This window comes from Sciurus vulgaris, assembly GCF_902686455.1.
Source record: "Sciurus vulgaris genome assembly, chromosome: 8".
Classification (NCBI taxonomy): Eukaryota; Metazoa; Chordata; class Mammalia; order Rodentia; family Sciuridae; genus Sciurus; species Sciurus vulgaris.
In genome coordinates, this window is record NC_136468.1 from 83,401,739 (window position 1) to 83,421,222 (window position 19,484).

At 36.0% G+C, this 19,484-nt stretch overlaps 1 protein-coding gene across 1 annotated transcript in view; it reads left to right on the plus strand.

Annotated features, from left to right (window-relative positions):
• The window catches only part of DNAH11 (dynein axonemal heavy chain 11), a 335,620-nt gene that overhangs the window by 132,175 nt on the left and 183,961 nt on the right, over positions 1-19,484 (plus strand). The window contains 5 exon segments of the mRNA XM_079151923.1: positions 1,603-1,763; positions 4,861-5,017; positions 5,435-5,580; positions 8,471-8,587; positions 17,863-18,001. Coding sequence (XP_079008049.1) covers positions 1,603-1,763; positions 4,861-5,017; positions 5,435-5,580; positions 8,471-8,587; positions 17,863-18,001 — 720 coding nt within the window.

The following is a 19,484-nucleotide window of genomic DNA, read 5'->3' on the forward strand; positions in this document are numbered from 1 at the left end:
GGAGTCTCAAATCATCCAAAAAATTAATCCAGAAGGAAGGACCATAAAATGTCAGTGCATTTATCTCCCTGACTTCTGGCTTCCCTGTGCATAACCATCTTGGCCCAAAAGCCTGTGACTCTCACCTGTGTGACTTACACAGCCAGTAACCATAAGATGGTGTGTCATTTAAACCATCACTGTGTTGCTTTGATCTACTTCCCCTTGAAGAAATTGATGTTGGTCACAATTCTAGCTTGCTTCAATCATCCCGTGTTTTTTCCTGTCATGGATAGATAATTCGCTTGTAAGAAGTTTCCCTATTCCTATCCGTGTTTTAATGACATGTTTTCCTTATCTCTTCAAAAAGTCCATGTGTTCTTAGATGCTGTCAGTGTTTAATGTAAAAGGAGAATTTTCTCACCCTTTTCTCCTAAGCCATGTTCCTCCTTACAAATGCCAGAAGTACGCTTGTCTATTGAACATCGCCATGAATCCCATCACCCACTCCCTCTAAATCCCTTTTCTGGGGGTGATCATGTTATAAAGTAAGACAATTCCTTTCCCAATTTAAATGCATGCATGTGTCATAAAATGCTTTCTGTACTTTTTCTACTTATTTCTTCACTTATTAAAATCAAAGTAAATTTAATCCTCTCTGTAAACTACAAGAAAATGTTTCTTTGTGCAAGCCATAAACATTCCTTGACCCAGCTTAAGTACCATTAATGAACAATGTAATTTAATCCAAGACTGATCCTTGCAAAATACCACTTACCATGTGTTCTCATTTTGAAAAGAACTGTTGATGACTACTCCTTTTTCATGGCCTTGCACCTTTTGTACTGTTTGATCAGTCCACTGATTCGTTTGCAGGAGGATGAATTATGATTAAAGATGCATACTTTGTTTTGTACTAAGGAGATAATTTGTCTAATTCTTATCCATCTATAATAAAATGCTAAACCCTGCATAGTCATCAATTAGTAGATAATAATTTTGGTAACTTGAAGTGATTTTCAGGAAACCGTAGGGTCCAATGTACCTTGAAAGAGGATACATATGTACATATGTATATGTGTGTGTATGTATATCTATCTTTTTTAAGTTGGCAGAGGAATGGATAGTATTGAGTAAAGATGGGAAAGAATAGCAATGAAAAAATAGTATTTGCTATGATGAAATATGAACTGGAGGGTGTCGATACTAAGAGCAAACTGGTTTTAGAATGAACGTGGTTTATTTATACTGAAATGTAGAAATTACAGATTGCCTCATTTGTGTATAGAATGTACATTTTTTCATTGAATTTCGGTGATATGAGTATGAAATAATAACACTTATCCTCTGGGGTGATTCATAAAGGAGAAGAAGCATTGCTTGAACAAATTGATATTGTTTTACATAAAAGCAGTGTAAATGAAGACATATTACACACATATTTCTTATTAAGTAGTCAACTATCTATATGCAGTTACAATTTGCAATAGCTTACAAAGGCTTTCCTATTCATAAGATTTTAGAAATTACATGGAACCTATACATCTGATTACATTAACAAATTAAATCTGTGGCCTCAAAATTATCAGGGTCCTGTGTGTAATGAGTGTGCACTGATTCCAGGTTGTCAGCCCCCAGGCTTTTGCTTGGCTCTCTCAACTCCGTCACCAGTGGGAGGACACCCAGAAGCACTGCATTGTTAGTATCTGTGATGCCCAGTTCCAGTACTTCTATGAATACTTAGGAAACAGTCCTCGACTAGTGATCACTCCTCTAACTGACAGGTAACAATTTCAAGTTGGAGTCAGATGGGAAAAATCAAGCCCAGTGTCTCCTAGCATGAGTGTTGATGATATGTGAGAGTGAAAAGGGAATGAGAGAAAATGATGGACAGATATGAAGTAGCAAGTATATTAACTGATGGTGTAAATAGTGAACATCGATTTCAGTTCAAGTTAAAACCAAATTAGAGAAACAATGACAGGAGCTATAAAATATACAAATGGTAAAAGGATGAGTGCATCAGTGTGGCTCAAGGCAAGCTCTTTGATTCCTGAGTCCATTCTGCCCAGTTTTCTACTCTAACGTCCTGTTGCCGGCTTCCCCTCTATCCTCTTAATGGAGTGTCAAAATAAACAAACAAAACCAAACCCTTGGAACTGTATTCAAATTCATTTTTGAAGAATTGCTTACGTGAAAGGAAGAAAAGAGGGAGAACATAGATTCATTCAATGATTTAACAAATACAAAGTATTATGCTAAATACTGTTTCATTATTGAGCAGCCAGGGACCTTGCTATGAGTGATTACTTTCTAGTTGAGTACAGTGTACGAATGGAGGGATGAAGAGGAGCAATAAAATAAGTAATTTTAGGTGATAATATGTTATGACAAATTGGGTGATGTGTTAAAAGTCTCTTGAAGGTAGAATCCACTACAGGTTGAATATCCCTTATCTGAAATGCTTGGGGACCAGAACAGTTTCAGATTTGGACTTTTTTGGATTTTGGAATATTTGCAGATTTTACTGGTTGAACCTCCTTACTCTGAAACATTAAATAAAGTGTGATGTGATTCAGAATGTGAATTTTTAAAAATATTATGTCACCACTCAAAACAGTTCATATTTTGAAGCATTTGGGGTACTCAGCCTATATAGATTGAAAGAACATTCAAGACGAGACCTAGCGATAATGCAGAACCAGCCATGCACAGTTACTGGGGTACAGGGAAGAGGGGGAATCAAGGCCCAGAGTGTGGGAGAAAAAGGGAAGAAGCATTTTTAAGTTTATCAGTATGTGAAGATTTATAACTTACTAAATTTTCAATTTCAAAAATTGTTGTGTGCTTTATTTGAAAGTTAAGAGGAAGATGAGCACATATAAATACATCACAACAAATTCCACTGTTATGTATAATTCTAATGCACCCAAAATATGGAAAAAAAGAAGATGAGTGTTCGTTCTGAGAGTGCAAATAGTGTTGGATAGGATGTTTACATTGTATATATCTCTTTTCCATTTCATTCTCTTCAATGTTTGTTAATTATTTACATTAACATTATGATGTCTTTTATGCACTTTTATTATGTCTTGTTTGAAGCTGACCATCCCTTTGAAAGTTTGGCAGGTAGATAGTATCTTTCATATGTGGGCAAGTTCAGAGACAGACCAGTTGCCTTGTACCTAAGAGTCTAGTGTTGGAATACAGGTAGATCAATTAGGAGGATGCAGGCTAAACTGCTCTTATGGAGAGACTCCAAAGTAAAATGGTCTAAATAATAGAAGCTGATGTCTCACTTATCATACAATCCAGAGGTGAGTGGGCCAGCAGCATAGATTGGCAGGTGGCCAACATATTACACGTGGCTTCTGCATTTGTTTCAGCCAGTGGAAAAGGGAGATAGAGAGCCCAGGTCAAACACCTTCGAGGAGATAGCCTAGGAATACCATTTCCTAGGCCTATCCTCCTAATGGAGTGTCAAAACAAACAAATAAAACCAAAACCCTGGGGACTGCCTGTATACAAATTCATTTTTGAAGAATTTGCTTACATGAAAGGAAGAAAAGAGGGAGAACATAGATTCATTCAATGATTTAACAAATACTTCAAGTATCATGATAAATACTGCTCCATTATTGAGCAGCCGGGGTTCTTGCTATCAGTGACACCATGTTGGTTGGAGCTTGGTCACTTGTCCACTCCTGTTTGGAAGACAGGTGGAAAATGTAGATACAGGTAACCACTGGAGAAGGCTACAAGAGAGTGTATAGTCTCTTCTACAGAAGGTTTCTTATCTAGGAGTCTTTGCACCCCATCTTCTCATAAGATGCACTGGATATAAGATGCAGTGGATATAAAATTCAAAGATACCTTCCGTTTTCACAAGTAATTTCTTCTATTTGCAGAGTGCTTTGAATTCTTCAAGGCATTTTCTTTTGGCTTTTTCCATATGTCCTTACAATAAACTTCACTTTATGGAGGTGAAAAGTGAGGCACGATGATGTCTAAAGGTTGAAGCGTAACATCTGATGATCTGCAAAGTAGACATAGTCCCTGGTCTCCTGACCTCCACGTATATGTTCATTAGATCCACTCTCTGTACTATGGCAAAAATAATTTATAAATCTGAAGAAATCCCAAATAAAGAGCATCATCCAATTGAGGTCTTTGCCATCTGTTACTTTTTCCTTCAAAATAAGAATTCTGTCTTTGCATGGTTTCTTCAGTTCCAGATCTTCTGATTCTCTCCTACAATAATAAGTATTACAGTAATTCTAAATGCACAGAGCAACACATCCAAAATGAATTTCTAAAATTGTTTTGATATAATAAATTATATCACTGCATATTGGCCTTATACACTGAAATAGTTACATAATATTTGCATAGTATTTGCATTCTATGTCTTTGTATAAATTTATGTATCTAAGCTCTTAATATATTTATTAGGTGGTGATTTAATATAGTCAGTGTTTAATTCATACATAATCCAAGATTTCTATTTTTCATTAATAAACTATTGCTTGAGATGTTGTCTGCCATATTAATAGTACCTTTACCTAGATATATCAGAAATTCAATTGCATTGCAAATTAACTGTTATTTGTATTCAAATACACACCTCTTAGGAAATGAGACCAATAAACAAATAAGCCACTTCATTCTTCTCTAGTAGTTTTAAACAACCAACCTAAAAATAAATTCAAAATAAAATGTTCTGACATGGTAGTCATGAGAACAAGGGAGAAATACATCAATACTATGTGTTACTACCACATTCCTGACCTTAGCTTCTTAAATGTTTAAGAAAATCAGTTGCCCCTAATGTTTTAGACATCTCATATGAGACTGTAATTATTTGTTTTCTATTGTGTAAAGGTGTTATATTACTTTAACTCAGTCACTTCATCTAACCATGAGTGGGGCTCCAGCTGGCCCAGCAGGTACAGGGAAAACGGAAACCACCAAAGATCTTGGACGCGCCCTTGGCATGATGGTTTATGTATTCAACTGTTCAGAGCAAATGGACTACAAAGTAAGTTATGAAATAATGTATAAAATGAGTCTTCTAACAACATTATTCCTGTTTGGAATGAGCCAAAAGATTATTCTTTGTCCGAAATGCTTGAGACCAGAAGTATGTGGATTCAGATGTTTTCATATTTTGAAATATTTGCTTACACACCATGAGGTATCTGTCTTCGGTTGGGGCCCAAGTCTAAACCTAAAATTAATTTATATTTTATATATGTCTTTTACATAGACTGAAGGCATTTTATACAATTGTTTTGATATTTTTGTGCGTGAAACAACGTTTCATAGAATTCTCTACTTGTTGCATCAAAAATTTTTGGATTTTGGAACATTTTCAATTTTTGGATTAGGAAGACTCAACCTGTAAATGCTTCAGACCCCTTCAGTTCAACTCTGAATGCTTCACGTTGTCATTTAGTCCATAGGAAATGTCTACAAGGGTTTGGTGCAGACAGGAGCTTGGGGTTGCTTCGATGAGTTCAATCGCATTGCTGTGGAGGTCCTGTCGGTGGTGGCAGTGCAAGTGAAAACGATCCACGATGCCATCAGAAACAGGAGAAAGATGTGAGTGCCACGTGGCTTTTTTCTCTCTCGTTCCAAATAGAAAAAATGACATGGAATGATGTAGGTAATTCCACCTCTCTATTACATGAAGTGAGAAAATAGTTAATTTTGAAGACTTATTTTTAATATCCTCCCATTTTATTTGTGGTTTTTTGTGTTGAATACGACAAAATCGGATCATGTTTCTTGAATCACTGAACAACAATTTCTATGATGCTAAATCTGGTGATCAGTCCTCCATCCTCTTCTTTCTTGACTTTGCAGGAAGCATCTGACTCCCTACTGCGTGACTCACTTTCTTCATGGGGTTTGCAGGACACCACACCTCCCCCTTTCCTCTCACCTCACGGCTGCTCTGTTCCTGGCTGCATCTCATCTATAAAATGGGGAAAAGCGTAGCATCCACCTTATAGACCACTGTGGTGATTCAGTGGACAGCACTGGGGCAAGCGTCTTCCACACAGTAGGCACCATATTAAAGTTAGCTACTGTGTTTTATTGTTTTTATTTCCTGAGCTGTTAATACTGAGTCTGACAAGGCTCAGTCTTTGAACTTCTTTCCAGTTTTTGTATTTTCTCCCTTGGTGATTTCATCTAGTGCTTTGGCTTTCAGAAACCATCTCCATGTTGCCAGTTCCCAGATGACCACACTCCCTGTCCTTCATCTCCAGACTTATGGAAACTGCTGCCTGTTGGGTCACCTCAAGACTCAATTTGATGTCTCAGAAGTCTCTCACGTTAAATTATCTAAAATCAAAATCTTGGTCTTTTCACCATCACCTTCTTGGTTAGTGCCCGATCCTAGTAGATGATAACTCCTTGTTTTCCAGTAACTCAGGGCGAAAACAGTTCATGTATATCCAGAATATAACTACTTATCTATGTAATGCCATGCTCCAAAGGGCAAAACATGACTGGCAATTAGGATTTGATGGCTTAGTATAAAAAATAGACTATAGTACACAGCACGATGCTGGTTCTCTTTATAACCACCTGGTGGTATGTGTATATATATATGCATGAATATGTATACACACACACACACATGCAGCCTCATTTATCTGACTGATCTATCCCTCTCATTTTTAAGAATATTTTGCTCAGTTGGCTATCTTGTGCATGGGGACATTTTTAATCTCCCCATTGATGAAGGATTATCTAGCCCATTGGAAACACGAACCTGTTCTAGAAGTTTTCAGTTTATCAGTGGACACATTCAGATGATTCCATCTTCTAGAAAACTTCTTCCTTTTCCCTACGTGGGTCTATGTTCCCTACCAGTTTCCTATGTTTAGATGTCTGTTGTCTCACCTACCCCCACCCTAATGCCATATAGAGAAGTTCAGCTCTTTTCTCTTTGATTCCCAGCCATATTTTATTAGTTTTTGTTAAAAATCTTTCTTGATGAAACCCAGATGCCATGAGAGGCCCTCATATGTTGTGGAAATCTAGGTAACTGAACCTGGCAGTGACTTCTGAAGATTCCCAGCCACACTTTCTGATAGTCTCCCATATCCACATGTTGGTGTCATGCCTCTTCATCCTTGGGCTGGCCACCTATGGTCTGCCAGGCTCTTCATGAGTTGATGAAATTCTCTTTGCCATCAAGGAAAGATTTAAGAGATGGAAGCATACCTGGACCACAAAGCCTTGCAGCATCTTGTGGCCCTACCTTATTGAGGTCCACACCTTTGGCTGGTGGCTGTCCCTGCTATGCAGGGGATGAGATGTGGCAATAGCCACCTGTCTCCTGCTCTCTCTGCATTCCCTTGCTTGACACCTAGGACATGAAGACTTCTCCATTTTTACCTTGACTATACAGAAATCTGTCTGCTTTTAATTTTCTAGTAGCTAATGTATTCTGAGTCCTAAACATGGTGGGTTTTTCCTCCAGATCTTTTCGCTCCCTATTCTGGGGTAGAGGTCCAGTTCCCTAATACTTCAACCCTTCTCCTTTTCAGTCAGAAATCTTGTTGAAACAGCCTTGCATTTTGTCTCCCTGACTCCATCTGAAAGTTTCCTTCGACTCATTTCTCAGTTTGGCTCTTACAGCCCTTTACCATTCTATTACTCTGGCCATCAACAGCCTAGTGGGGCCCTTACATATTTTTCTGAGAATCACTGCTTCTACATGCTTCCAGGTGATAATGAGAGCAATGGTCATAACTAACATCTGTTGAGCCTTTACCATTTCCTAGTCATGGTGGTCTTAACCAGTTGTGTTCATAATCTCTTTTAACCCCTTACATAATGAAATGTGGTGGGTAATATTATTATCCTCTTTTATTATTAGATGGTGGAATTGTAGCATAGAGAGGATAATTAACATGCCTAAAGTGATACAGTTGGATTCTGAACATTCACAGTCTGGCTCTAGAGCTAGCTATCATAACCATCATGCTGTTTTACCTCTCAGTAATATCAGTAGATATTTACTGAATAAATAGGAGGGAGGAAGGAAGAGAGCGGTGAGCAAATAGACAAAGACTGAGCAGAGAGCCCCTTTCTCCTCTTGGCATGGACAGTTTCCATCTCTGCAGTATCCCACTCAGGGACCTGTAGCCCACATTGAAGGCAAAAATGCTTTCCCTGTTGATTCAGTGTTGAAACAGTCAAGCCCTTGTTCGCATATTCTAGGGCACTATGGCTATGCTAAGATTAAAAAAGAGTACTTCTCGTATTTGTAATTCTTCTGGGGGAAGGGAGGATATTTTTAATAAACATGCTTCAAAACATATTCAAAATATGTATGCTTATGAATTTTAAAGGAAATCACACAGAACACACAGCCTCCTAATGATAATTTGCATTTTGCAGTGTTTTGCATTTATCAATGCACGTTCATATTCAATGAGCACATTTAATTCCGTCGGCATTCTTTTTATGGTAGATTTGTATTTCTTGGAGAAGCCATCACACTGAAGCCATCAGTTGGAATATTTATTACTATGAACCCAGGATATGCTGGTCGAACCGAATTACCAGAAAATCTCAAAGCTCTTTTCAGGCAAGTGTTATGCTTTGCAACTTAGCATCTGGTACGCTCATGCCACCTAACGTTGGCTTGCACTGTTGAGTGATTTGTTTTCATTTGAAAATTCCTGTGGAAAACTCAGTATTTCTTTGGGATCCCTTTGTAATAAAAGAATTTCCCCATGCTAAATCAATGCTTGTGAATTACGAAACCAAGATTCAAAGTCAGTATTTCAAAATTATGTGGTAAGTTTAAATATTTAATATTAACTGTTTTGTCATGTTTTATTATAAATATGATTTTCACAAATTATGAAATATTTGGCAAATAGAGAAAAGAATAAAGAAAAAAAAATCTTAGAATCACCACCCAGAAATACTGATTATTGTGGGGTTTTTTCCTAGTTTACATTTTGTGGTACTAAGAAGTTATAGTAAGCATGATTTTTAGTTAGTTCTCTTAACATTTTTGAGATACACATTTTATTATATTATTGGAATATTTTTGAAAGTATTATTTAATGTAGCTCCAAAAAAGTCCCTCTCATGGCTAGTCTGTGGTTTCTAAACCATTCCTTACTATCTGACATGTAGGGTTTGTTTTTCCTTTCAGATTGGTATGATTACAAAATAGGCTATAAATATGTATTCACATGATAAAATATTCTTATTTCTGATAATTGCCCCAGAATAACTGCTAAATGTAGAATTACTAGGTGAATGTCTATTGAAGACCTGCTTTCCAAAAACATTCTGCCATTGAATACCCCTGCCCACAGTCTGTAAGGGAACCTATGGGATTACTTCCAGTTCCATTACGATTCACTTATCTTTTAAGTCACCTTGTTCAGATGTAATTTAATGCAATGACATGCTCCCATTTAAGCGTGTAGCTGGTGAAGCACTATGCCAGTCAAGACACTGAAGGTACTTACCACACCTTTGAAGTTCTCTTGTTCTTCTAAAGTTACCCCCCACACCACACATATATACTGCAGAGGTAGTCTCTATGATTATAGATTAAATAGTTTTCTCAGAGTTCATGCAAACGAACCTAGATAGTATGTACTCACTCATATCTGGCATCTTTCTTTGATCATTATAGTTTTGAAATACACCCAATCACTGAGCTTCTCAGTACTATGTTATATTTTATCACTGTTTGCTATGCTATTGTACAGATCTATTACAGTTTGTTATTCATTCACCCATTGATAGACATGCATTTAGTTTGGGGCTATAATGAATAAAGCTGATAGGGACATTGATATAAATCTTTGCATGAATATATGTTTTCATTTCTTTGGGGTAAATACCTAAGAATGGAATTGCTGTCTCGTATGGTGAATGTGTGTTTTACTTTTAAGAATCTGCAATCTCAGGTCTGGGGATATAGCTCAGTTGGTAGAGTGCTTGCGTTGCAAGCACAAGGCCCTGGGTTTGATCCCCAGCACCGAAAAAAAAAAAAAAAAGAATGTGCAATCTCGGATTGTGCCATTTTGCAACCCCACCCTCAATACCTGAGAATCCTATTGCTTTACATTCTTGACAAAACTGATATGATCAGTCTTTTTAGGGTTTGCCGATTCAGTAGATATATAGTGTGTGTTACTGTGGGTCTTGTTTGCATTTCCCTGAATATTAATGCTGACCATTTTTTCATGTACTTACCTGGCCATCCTCTTACCATCTTTTGGGAAATACTGTATTCTACATAAAATTCCTTCATTAGATAGACACATTGCAAAATTTTTCTTATTTTGTGTCTAGCGTTTCTATTGTCTTAATGGTTAAATTTAATAAATTTATCAATTTGCTTTGTTTTATGTTCTACTCAGGAAACTGCCTAGCTTAAGCTTGCAGGAATTTTCAGTTGTTTTCTACAAGTGGTGGTGTTTTGTAGTTTTCATGTTTTTTCCCCTTTATTCTGTTAATGTGCTAAACTATATTGATTAATTTTCCAATGCTAAATAGTCCTTCAGTGTTGCATTCCTGGGATAAACCCTTTTTGGCCAGTGTTATTTTTTATGTGTAATGCTAGATTCAGTATGTTGCTGTTTTGTTGTGAAATTAAAAAAAAAAAAAAATCTATGCTATGAGACTGGAGATATAGCTCAGTGGTAGAGAGCTTGCCTAGCATGTGTCAGGCCCTGGGTTTAATCCCCAGTATTCAGAAGAAGAAGAAGAAAACTACTCAGAGGAATAATGGTCTGTAGTGTCCTTTCTTCTAATCTTTGTCTGGTTTGGGCATCAGAATAATGCTGATCTCATGAAATTAGTTGGCAAATGTTCTCTATTTTCTTAAGACTTTGTGTAGGATTACTATTATTTAGTCCATAATTATTTGCTAGAATTAATCAGCAAAGCCATCTGGACCTAGATTTTTCTTCATGGGAATCTTTTTAATAATTGAATTTTTAGAACATATGAAGCAATTAAGGTTTTTAATTTTTTCTTGAATTATTTTTAATAATCTATATCTTTTCAGGAATTTATGGTCTGGATTATCAAATGTACTAAAATACATTTGTTCAAATTATTCTTTTACTATTTTTGCTGATGTCCTAAGTTCCATGCCTGATGTGGGTAATTTGTGTCTTCTTTCTCTTTTCCCTAAGGATAAGATAGAAGCATACCGATTTTATTTTTCAGGAGTTCTTAGAGTTAACAATATGTGTCTTTTATTTAGTGTGCCTTCAAAATAATACACCACTTTACATATGTTGTAAGAATCTCTATAGTATTTAGTGTGGTTTCTTTCAGTCCTTTCAAGTTTAAAATTTGCCTTCACAACTCATCTAGATATTTAACCATATTTCATTTGAATTTTCTAATTTTTTAAAAGATTTGCATAGTTTTCTCTATTTAATTTTAAAAAAGAGTTCAGGAAACTTTGTGCTAACTAAAATACTCAGTCACATGTATATGTGATGAATTTTCTAATGTTTTCATATTTTTCAATGTAATTCATCTAATGAGAACTTGTTTTAGTAGGTAATATGAAATGAGTATTTAAATAGTCCTTTTCCCTAATAGTTACTCAAATATTCTAACACCCCATATTGAATGTTTTCCTTTTCTCATAATAAGAGCTTTCTCTAGCATAGTAATTTTATAATATAGTAATCTTATATTCTTTCAAAAAATTCTAGAAAAACTATCCTAGATATGAAAGGTAATAATTACAGAACTCTTAAAAAAAAAAGAAAAGAAAAATCAGGTATGCTTCTATCTTATGCTCAGGGAAAGTTTTGTGGGGAAATTGTTCAACTTTGCAGATTTTTTTTTTTTTACATTCTTTTTTTTTTAAACATCGGAATATATATTATTTATTTCTGATTTTCTTTACACACATTGTGGTCGTGAGATTTACTTACAGGTGAATGTGGATATGAGATCTTCATTTTACTGTTTTATAATGACCGATTATACAAAAACATACAATTTATTTATCCAATCTACTATCAATGGACATTTGGGTTGCTTTCAGTTCTTAGGTATTGTTTATACTGCTGCCATGAACATTGATGTACACCTTCTCAGTGCATGTATACATGCATTTTTATATACCTAGGAATGGTATTGCTAGATTATAGGTAGGTTCAACTATAGAAGACAATTCTGAAAGGTTGTACCATGTATTTTAAGTCAGCAGAGTAAGAGAATTTCATTTGCTATTTATTGTTTATATGAAAATATAATTTATTTTTATATATCACTCTTGCACCTGGACCTTACTGTCTTCTTCAATAAGTATAATAGTTAATCTATGCATTCTTTCAATTTTTTTTCTTTTTTTATTATTTAAACAAATGGGATACATGTTGTTTCTCTATTTGTACATGGAGTCAAGGCATACCATTTGTGTAATCATAAATTTACATAGGGCAATATTGTTTGTTCGTTCTCTTTTTTCCTCCCCCCCCACCCCTCTTTTCCCTCTATACAGTCCTTCCTTCCTCCCTCCATTCTTACCACCCTCCTTATCCCTAACCCTAAACCTAACCCTAACGCTAACCCCTTCTACCCCCATTATTTGTCCTCATCCGCTTATCAGCGAGATCATTCGTCCTTTAGTTTTTTGAGATCGGCTTATCTCACTTAGCATGATATTCTCCAATTTCATCCATTTGCCTGCAAATGCCATAATTTTATCATTCTTCATGGCGGAGTAATATTCCATTGTATATATATGCCACAGTTTCTTTATCCACTCATCAATTGAAGGGCATCTAGGTTGGTTCCACAATCTGGCTATGGTGAATTGAGCAGCAATGAACATTGATGTGGCTATATCTCTGTAGTATGCTGATTTTAAGTCTTTTGGGTATAGGCCAAGGAGTGGGATAGCTGGGTCAAATGGTGGTTCCATTCCAAGCTTTCTGAGGAATCTCCATACTGCTTTCCAGAGTGGCTGCACTAATTTGCAACCCCACCAGCAATGTATGAGTGTACCTTTTTCCCCACATCCTCGCCAACACCTATTGTTGCTTGTGTTCTTGATAATCGCCATTCTAATTGGGGTGAGATGAAATCTTAGGGTAGTTTTGATTTGCATTTCTCTTATTGCTAGAGATGATGAACATTTTTCATATATCTGTTGATTTCTTTTTTTTTTTTTTTATCTGTTGATTTCTTGTAGATCTTCTGCGAAGTGTCTGTTCATTTCCTTAGCCCATTTGTTGATTGGATTATTTGTATTCTTGGTGTAGAGTTTTTTGAGTTCTTTATAGATTCTGGAGATTAGTGCTCTATCTGAAGTATGAGTGGCAAAGATATTCTCCCACTCTGTAGGCTCTCTCTTCACATTACTTATAGTTTTCTTTGCTGAGAGAAAGCTTTCTAGTTTGAATCTATCCCAGTTGTTGAATCTTGCTTTTATTTCTTGTGCTATGGGAGTCCTGTTAAGGAAATCTGATCCTAAGCCAACAAGTTGAAGGTTTGGACCTACTTCTTCTTCTATAAGATGCAGGGTCTCTGGTCTGATTCCGAGGTCCTTGATCCATTTTGAGTTGAATTTTGTGCAGGGTGAGAGATAGGGGTTTAATTTCATTCTGTTGCATATGGATTTCCAGTTTTCCCAGCACCATTTGTTGAAGAGGATATCTTTTCTCCATTGCACATTTTTGGCACCTTTGTCTAGTATGAGAAAAATGTATTTATTTGGGTTTGTGTCCATGTCCTCTATTCTGTACCATTGATCTACCTTTCTATTTTGGTACCAATACCATGTCATTTTTGTTACTATTGCTTTGTAATAGAGTTGAAGTTCTGGTATTGCAATACCCCCTGCTTCACTCTTTCTACTGAGGATTGCTTTAGCTATTCTGGGTTTTTTATTCTTCCAGATGAATTTCATAATTGCTTGCTCTATTTCTGTAAGGTACATCATTGGGATTTTAATTGGAATTGCATTGAATCTGTATAGCACTTTAGGTAGTATGGCCATTTTGACAATATTAATTCTTTCTATCCAAGAACATGGGAGATCTTTCCATCTTCTAAGGTGTTCTTTAATTTCTTTCTTTAGTGTACTGTAGTTCTCATTGTAGAGGTCTTTCACCTCTTTTGTGAGATTGATTCCCAAGTATTTTATTTTTTTCAATGCTATTGTGAAGGGGGTAGTTTTCCTAATTTCTCTTTCTGAAGATTCATCACTTATGTATAAAAATGCAAGGATTTATGAGCATTGATCTTGTAACCTGCTACTTTACTGAATTCACTTATGAGTTCTAAGAGTTTTCTGGTGGAATTTCCAGGTTCCTCTAAATATATAATCATGTCATCAGCGAACAGGGATAGTATGAGTTCTTCTTTTCCAATTCGTATCCCTTTAATTTCTTTGGTTTGTCTAATTGCTCTGGCTAGAGTCTCAAGAATGATATTGAATAGAAGTGGTGAAAGAGGGCATCCCTGCCTTGTTCCAGTTTTTAGGGGGAATGCTTTCAGTTTTTCACCATTTAGAATGATATTGGCCATGGGCTTAGTGTAGATGGCCTTTACAATGTTAAGGAATGTTCCCACTACCCCAATTTTTTCTAGTGTTTTGAGCATGAAGGGATGCTGTATTTTATCGAATGCTTTTTCTGCATCTATTGAAATAATCATGTGATTCTTAACTTTTAGTCTGTTGATATGGTGAATGACATTTATTGATTTCCAGATGTTGAACCAACCTTGCATCCCTGGGGTAAAACCCACTTGATCGTGGTGCACTATCTTTTTAATATATTTTTGTATGCGATTTGCTAAAATTTTGTTGAGAATTTTTGCGTCAATGTTCATTAAGGATATTGGTCTGAAATTTTCTTTTCTCAATGTGTCTCTATCTGGTTTAGGTATCAGTGTGATATTGGCTTCATAGAATGAGTTTGGGAGGGTTCCCTCCTCTTCTATTTCATGGAATACTTTGAGGAGTATTGGAATGAGCTCTTCTTTAAAGGTTTTGTAGAACTGGGCTGAGAACCTGTCTGGTCCCGGACTTTTTCTTTGTTGGTAGGCTTTTGATGACCTCTTCTATTTCATTGCTTGAAATTGATTTATTTAAGTTGTGTAAGTCCTCCTCGTTCAGTTTAGGTAATTCATATGTCTCTAGAAACTTGTTGATGTTCGAGGTTTTCTATTTTGTTGGAGTATAGATTTTCAAAATAGCTTCTAATTATGTTTTGTATTTCACTCGTGTCTGTTGTGATATTTCCTTGTTCATTGTGAATTTTAGTAATCTGAGTTTTCTCCCTCTTTCTCTCTGTTAGCGTGGCTAAGGGTATATCAATTTTGTTTATTTTTTCAAAGGACCAACTATTTATTTTGTTAATTTTTCCGATTGTTTCTTTTGTTTCGATTTCGTTGATTTCGGCTCTGATTTTAACTATTTCCTGTCTTCTACTACTTTTGGTGTTGGTCTGCTCTTCTTTTTCTAGGGCTTTGAGCTGTAGTGTTAAGTCGTTTGTTTGTTGATTTCTACTTCTTTTGTTGAATGCAAACCATGAAATAAATCTTCCTCTAAATACTGCTTTCATAGCGTCCCAGAGATTTTGATATGATGTGTCTTTGTTCTTGTTTACTTCTAAGAATTTTTTTATTTCCCTCCTGATGTCTTCTGTTATCCATTCATCATATAATAGCATGTTATTTAATCTCCAGGTATTGGTCTTTTTTTTTAATTGTAAACAAATGGGGTACATCTTGTTTCTCTGTACATGAAGTAGAGGTGTACCATTTGTGTAATCACACATTTACATAGGGTAATGGTGTTTGATTCATTCTGTTATTTTTTTCCTTTCCCCCACCCCTCCCACCCCTCTTTTCCCTCTATACAGTCCCTCCTTCCTCCATTCTTGTACCTAGCCGATTTTTTATATTTATGACCCAATTTATCTTATGTGTTTCTTCATCTGAGTCTCAAAATTTTAAATTGTTTGGTGACGTGTTCATAAATTTTGTTTAAGGAATTAGTGTGGCAGCATTTGTTAGTATCAGCAAAATCTGAGGAAAATTGTGGGTGAAGAAAGCATTGTTTATGAGTGGAGACCATGTGGGTGCTAGGAATCTCCTGATTCCACCACTTACCAACTGTGTGGCCTCAGGCCTGCGCATGTGTTTTGGGGATGTCAGTCTGTACCACTGTAAATGAAGAGGAGTAGCTGTCTCATAGCATTGTGAGAATTAAGTAGAAGGGTGCCTTTAGAACCCTAATATGGCATGGAATAAGTGCTCAGTAAACATTATCTGTGCGTAGGGATATGGCTAAGTGGTAGAGTGCATGGTAAGTATGCATGGAGTCCTGGGTTCAATACCCAACACCATAAAAGCAAATCAATATCTATATTAATTTGAGCTTACAATATGAGCTAGTCTTTTCTCTCCCCTGTTTACTTTTCATCTTTATTTCCTCTGTCATTTGATGGGCAGTAATAAATGTGATAAAAAGTAGGGAGGTGGTCATCTTAGACACATGAAATATTCAATAACCTTAATCAGAAAATAAACAAACAAAACAATAACAACAACAAAAACCTGAGGAATGTTTAGAATAATGTGATGTCCATAAATTAGGCTGTAATTATATTTACAGAAACAGGTAGATAAATATTGTGATGTAGTTTTAAGGCTATAAAATAATTAGCTTATTTGTTCTTGCTCCTTCTTTGTGCTTAGACTTAATTGAATGATGCCATTCAATTTTTCACATGTTGCTATTACTGGCAACTGTCTTTAGGGAGGACTTTTTGAAAGACCCCTCCAAAACCAGGTGAACTTTGTTTTTCTAGATTTTTATCTTCAAAAATCTCTCCAGGGGCTGGGGAGATAGCTCAGTCAGTAGAGTGCTTGCCTTGCAAGCACAAAGCCCTGGGTTCGATCCCCAGCACCCAAAAAAAAAAACAAAACAAAACAAAAAAAAAAACAAAACACAACTTAAAAATCTCTCCAGGTTGGCCCCAGGCAGTGTTGTGCTAAAGATGGTTTATATAAGTTTTTGAGAGCTGATGGTTAAATGTTCATGAATTGACTGAGTTGCTGGTTAAGTACAGCCACTAATAAAAGCTAAATTATACCAATCTTGATTAAATAAATTTTATCATAGCAAAGGTCACCAATATTCAACTCCTGACTTCATGATTATTTTACTGCTGGTTGTGCTCTGGAGGTTAGTTGTGGTGTCTGTATGCTGTTGACCTACAGCACATCTTCTAGGACTGTATTTAGGATGGAACGCGAGCTTGAAAACCAGCTGTGGTGAAGGGGTTTAGTCCAAGGAAATGAGCAAGCACCGTTTTCAGAATGGCTGATGGTTTCCACTTTACCAGCACCTCACTAGCCACCTGTGAAGCTGGCCTCTAGCACAGATCATCCACTGTTCTTTTTTGCAGTGACAACTTAAACACCAGATGTTTACAGGCTGGTGAACCTAATGGAATAACCTGAGCAGCTCCTGGCAGAGTGCATCCTTAGCATGCTTGATGCCCTGGGTTCGATCCCCAGCACCAAAACAAAACAGACAAAAACCAAAAACTAAAAAAGCAACAACAACAACAAAAAAGAAGTTTACAGAATATATCCATCCATTTTTTTGTAGACTCCTCCATCCAGACTTTTCTATTCCTGACTTGCCTTCTTTTCCTAGGTATCCACTCACTAGTGAATGTTTTTTAGTTGAATGGAAGGGTCTTGTTAGCTGTGATTGACAGAGGTAATTGTGATCTGCTTAGGAGTGGTGAGAATGTTGGGACAGATTAATCACTTGATTTAAGCAACTTGGACTCATGACCTTATCACATTTTGAAACTAAATTTCATGTTTATATTTTAGACCCTGTGCCATGGTGGCCCCTGACATTGAGCTGATCTGCGAAATCATGTTAGTTGCTGAAGGTTTTGTGGACGCACGCTCATTAGCCCGAAAGTTCATTTCATTGTACACGCTCTGCAAGGAGCTCCTGTCCAAGCAGGTGAAGGGTCTTTTGTTACTTTTCCTTGGTTTTTACATCCCATTAAAACAGCTTTTGAAATATGGATGTTGGGTAATTTAGCATTCAAATTGCGCTTACAAATGATTTTACATGTTACATAGAATTTTGAAAATCTGTATTTTACACTATGTATTTTTTTGAAAGAAAATGTTAGACATTTTAGTATTCTAATGTCTTATTTATATTTAATAGTTTTCAATCAATGGGCCATGTGTTTTGTTTAGGCAGTATCAGTGCCATAATTATAAAGGTAATCTTACGTTGCTTCTCTTTCTTGCTAAGAATATTGCTTTTCAGTGGGAGAAGACAGGAGTGTTTCCAAGAGTGAGGTGATATTGATTTTTCTGAAGAAAGGTTAATGATTTTTTTAATTTGTTGACAATCCTTTACTTGAAGTTGGGGTTGCCTTTTTTTTTTTTTTTCCCAACTTTTGTTGTCTAATTCCTTCCTCTCTGAAATGGGTCAAACTCACACCCTCTCTACTCTCCAGTCATGAGCTTCTTGCAGGTTCATTGAAGTTGCTGATGTGCCACAAAAATTATACATGGTCAGCATCAACATTTTAAAATTTGACCTCATGAACACCTTCGACTTTTGGCCTTCCATGACCTTTCATTCATTCCTGGTGACATTAATTTTCAACTGTTACAGAATGAAAGTTTTAAAATACCAATTGCAACTACACAGTTACCTTTACTCTCCAAGGTTTTCATTTTTAACTTGCTCATTATTAGGGTGAGATATGGAATCAGAGGAATAAAGTTATTTCATTCTTTTAATAACTGTGAATTTATATTTTGGGAGGAAACATAAAATTTAATAATATAGAAAAATATTTACAACATCATTAAATGCAAAAACAGCGTATCAAACTGAAAGTGAGCTCAAATTTGCATGTGTCTTACATTTTATATTGTGTGTTTTCTCTACACACGAAGTGACTGGAAAATGCATTGTGACTTTTAATTGTTGGCTCTGGGTAAGATTCTTGGTATTTTCATTTCTTGTAATCTTACTTTTTCTTTAAATAAGTTCATTAAAATTTCATAATAAGAAAATTGAGAAGAAAAAATGTAACTGAACCCAGGAAACATGGAATTAGAACCATGTTCCTTCTCAGGAGTAACATGTAAACCATTTAGTAGCATCTACTGTATGCAGGTGATGTGTTTCTTACTGCTGCTGATGAAGAGGTAGTATGCAAAACAAAGCCATTACCCAGATTTCTGATTTCAAAGAATTTAGGAGATTTAGTTACATGAAAAATAATTAGAAGAAATAATAAAAAGATTATGAGTTTTCACAGGAGAGAGGAACCAGCATTTATTGAACAAAATGCCATGTACTATGTTTCAAAGTCTTCATAAGACTGAGTCCACACAAAGTCTTCATAAAACCTGAGTCCAGGTAGTGTTGAACCTATTCTACAGATGAGGAAACTAAGTGAAATAATCTGTCCAAG